Here is a 4,047-nt window from a genome sequence, read left to right as displayed (position 1 = left end):
TCTCTAACAACTTCTCTTACAAAACACAATAACAACAACTCTTAAAGAGAGAAGAAACAACACTGAATTATTAATGGCTTTAGGCCAAGCGAGGGGAGTCGGTCGAGTACGGTCACAGTCGTTTAGCAGGTGTGCGCGTGGCGAGACCAGCGGACGTCGGAAACAGCGTGCGCCTTTGACTGGAGAGACGCAGACACGACTAAATGGCGGCAACTTGAATTGTGGAATATTACTTCCGCCTGAAATGGGGTTAAAGGGACAGGGAAGAAGGGAGTTAATTAACAGAAAGTAAAATACGTAATAAGTATAAACTAAATTAGAATAATTTAGTAATACAAATTACTTTTTAGTTTGGAGTGGGACAGGAACCTGATTCGGGGACCAGGAGACTGTCAACACTCCGGGGGGTCTGAGGCCCGGCTGTTTGCGTTATGCAGGCATAACATGCAAGCTTGGCTTTCGGTATGCGAGGGTTGGAAGGCCGGACACGGTGACTGGATAATCGAGCTTTCGCAAGATCAACGCCGTCAGGACGAGCAGACACCATTGGATAACTGACACCTGGACTCTGATTAACAGTGTCTGGGGGTCCATCATCACCATGAGAGATCGCGGGACCTGATGGCTTCGTTAAGTCATCCATTATATTGGATGCACCTGATCGACCAGCGTCCAAAGTCGGGACTTTCCGATCTGCGCCATCTCCAGATGTGCCTGAACGACCAGCATCTGAATCCGGGGCGGACGGAATTTTCATCCCTTCTTTGGGTGTGCCAGAACGACCAACATCCAAGTCCGTATCTGATTCGAGTGGCCGAGGGGTATCCGGGCGAGGTGTACCGTCGAAGGCCAAAGAATTAGCATTTCGAGGGGAACCACTATCGGAGATTATCCCGGGACCAGATGACTTTAGTCCTATCCTTATATTGGATGCGCCTGATCGACTAGCGTCCAAAGTTGGGACTTCCCGCTTAGCGCCATCTCCAGATGCGTCTGAACGACAAGCATCTGAATCCGGGGCGAACGGAATCTTCATCCCTCCTTTGGATGTGCCAGAACGACCAACATCCAAGTCCGTATCTGATTCGAGTGGCCGAGGGGTATCCGGGCGAGGTGTACCGTCGAAGGCCAAAGAATTAGCATTTCGAGGGGAACCACTATCGGAGATTATCCCGGGACCAGATGACTTTAGTCCTATCCTTATATTGGATGCGCCTGATCGACTAGCGTCCAAAGTTGGGACTTCCCGCTTAGCGCCATCTCCAGATGCGTCTGAACGACAAGCATCTGAATCCGGGGCGAACGGAATCTTCATCCCTCCTTTGGATGTGCCAGAACGACCAACATCCAAGTCCGGACAGATCGAATCTGCTTTAACCAACGTTTCGCTAAGACCCTGTACTTTGACTTTCGATAATCTCTTTCCTTCGTCGCTGTTCTTCAACGAATGGTTAACCCATTGAAGTGCCGTCGAGACGTGAGAAAATTTCACCATCCGTCCTTTTGGCTCCGGGATGAGCTCGGTATCATTGAAACAATGAATTCCGAGGCATCGAGGGACCATCAGCTTACCATTATCCTGAGTTTTCCGAGGTTCCAGTCGGGGGATTGAGGTACCTTCGCAAGCCTCCGTCAGAAACCGGGGAGTTTCTCTTCCATACTGTCCACTCGATGTTCCGCGATGAAAGATTCCTAGACCATTTTGCACGAGGTTGCACGTTCCTTGTGGATTGACGACATGAGCGGAAGTGCTGCCACTACTTCCGAGTTGAAGATTCATATCCGGGCCAAGATGAGGGTGAATCCATGAGTTGAAGGCGACTTGAAGTGAGCTTCGGACATCATTGAGATTACTTGAGACGACATGAAGGGGGCCGGATTTCACATTGAGACGAGATTGTGCGAGGTCGGTGGTGATGATATCGGTTGGAACTTTCGAGGGGGCAATACGAGAAAGATTGTCCGCGGTGAGATGGGGAGAGCTTGCTTGGGTAACAATCCGAGACGGGAACTGGAGCACTCGAGGAGCTGGAAAATTAATCGGACCAAATGGAGAAATTTCCACGTACCTTCCCGAAGGAAGGAGGACTCTATTCGAATTTCCCAAAACGTGGGCTAGCATATCGTTCCCGATGATCATATCGAGGGGACGGCCATTGAAGGACCGGTCTCTCGACATGGTTCGGGGGTCGATTTGCAGATCACGAAGAAAGTTATTATCTATCGCTCCAAGTCGAGGACAGAAGAACTTAAACTCGGGAAAACGAGAGATTCCAGACACGGAAACTTCAACAGGTATACCAGTTGTTGCAAAAGATATTTGATAGATGCTCAGTCTTTCGGTGATCGTCTTCCCTACACCCTTGATTGCCGTTGTTCTGTATGCCGTAGAGGAGAGACCTAGACGTTTCGCACAATTTTGAGATAAAACTGAGATTGAAGCGCCGGTGTCCGCTAGGGCAAGAACGAATTTCCCCTCCGAAGTACGAAGGACAAAAAACGGCAAGGAAGAGATATCGCCCGAGCTCTTATCGACAAGAGTGTGGGGGACAGGGTACAACGATATACCGAGCGACGGGAGGCTATCCAACACCTTGTGCGGTCCCGAGGGACCAATGTTTCCAAGTTTATTGCGAGCCCCCGAGGGGGCCACGAAAAAACGTGGCTGGATTAGGATTTACGCCAGACTTTTTCATCGATGCCTTCGAGCGATGATGAGCTGGTCGACGACCCAATCCTTTCGACGGAATAGTCGGTGCGGCGATAGCTCGGCCATCATTTGAAATTTCCGGGCGAGCTGATGCCGGTCCAACAACCGAAGAAACTAGAGGCTTCTGGTTCTTTTTACCAGACTTACGAGGTGGAGGATTAGGCGGAACTTCCATCATAATCATTACTGATTCGTCAGGGTACTCCGAGCTATTCCTACTCACTGACGGGCGGAAGCGATCCGCGAAACTCTTGACTCTGAGATATTCAGAGTAAGTCTCGAAGACCTGTTCGACCGTCAATGTATGATTGTTTGAATATAGCGGTTTCAAACGTCTAATCACTTTTCCCGGTAGCTTTTCGACAAGTTGTCGGACGAACGCTTGTGAAGAAACATCTTCGCCTTGTTCTCGAAGCTTCATAATTAGCGCTTTGCAATCATGAAGCTCAAGAGAGGCGCGTTGGAAGTCCGACTCGTGGAAAGTTAGCTGGCGGAACTGCGAAAGGGCTGCGTTAATCGCTGAATAATTATTCTCGAACTCGGCTGAGAGAGCTACCAAGGTAGCTTCTAAGGCGGCACGAGGGTCATTCAGATCGATCAGAAAGCGCTGTGCTTTTCCTACGAGCTTTTTCTCCAGGAGTGTAAACTTCAAAGTGTCGTCAAGCGAGGGATTCATCAAGACCATCTTGTGGAAAGAATACGCAAACCTGCTGTACTTGATCGGATCTGCGTTGAATTGGGGGAGCACGGTCTCCAAATCGTAAAACGACAGGTGACGGCGATGATCGCCCTTTCCAATGCGGTCGTCACGAGGATCGTAGGGTCGCCCGCCTTCGTCGTCGTAACCATTGAGATTACTATGATGAAAGCGAGGGACTTCTACACGATTCTCAAATACGGAGTGTATGCTTTCTTTCCGAGGAGGATCATGATGATTATGAGTGATACCACTAATTCGAGTTTTTGGAGATTCAAAACGGTCGTTGACGTCAGCTCCTGCCTGCTGAGAGACATTCGCTGCAATCTCTGATATCTCCGGAATTCGCAATGGACATCCGAATGTATTATGGGAATCAGACGTGCAAATAATGCACAGGTCGTACTTCGCACAATACAACGAACGTTTTGGACTGTTGCAGTCGAGGATGTCATGCCCGTTGGAGCATACCGGGCAAACCGTAATCTCCGGTTTCAGAAATGAACTGAGGCCGGGGCGTGCTCCGCGGGGAACGACCGATCTGCTGAATCCAGTAGAATCGAATTCTTGTGGGAAAGACAAGGCACATCCACGTTTGTTTCCGTTTGTTTGAGGGATCGAGGGTTGAATCGGACCAAGG

The 4,047-nt window shown here is 49.6% G+C and overlaps 1 protein-coding gene across 1 annotated transcript; it reads left to right on the top strand.

Annotated features, from left to right (window-relative positions):
- Positions 1 to 444: 444 nt before the first annotated feature.
- Positions 445 to 3,740, top strand: GCK72_012580 (uncharacterized protein; the record flags this gene model as incomplete). Its single annotated transcript, XM_053729223.1, has 3 exons — positions 445 to 526; positions 709 to 1,382; positions 3,348 to 3,740. The coding sequence occupies 3 exons, from the start codon at positions 445 to 447 to the stop codon at positions 3,738 to 3,740; spliced, it is 1,149 nt and encodes a 382-aa protein (XP_053583995.1).
- Positions 3,741 to 4,047: the final 307 nt, after the last annotated feature.

Source organism: Caenorhabditis remanei, chromosome IV (assembly GCF_010183535.1).
Source record: "Caenorhabditis remanei strain PX506 chromosome IV, whole genome shotgun sequence".
Lineage (NCBI taxonomy): Eukaryota > Metazoa > Nematoda > Chromadorea > Rhabditida > Rhabditidae > Caenorhabditis > Caenorhabditis remanei.
Note: the sequence above shows the minus strand (reverse complement) of the source record. Positions and strands in the feature narration are given on the sequence as shown.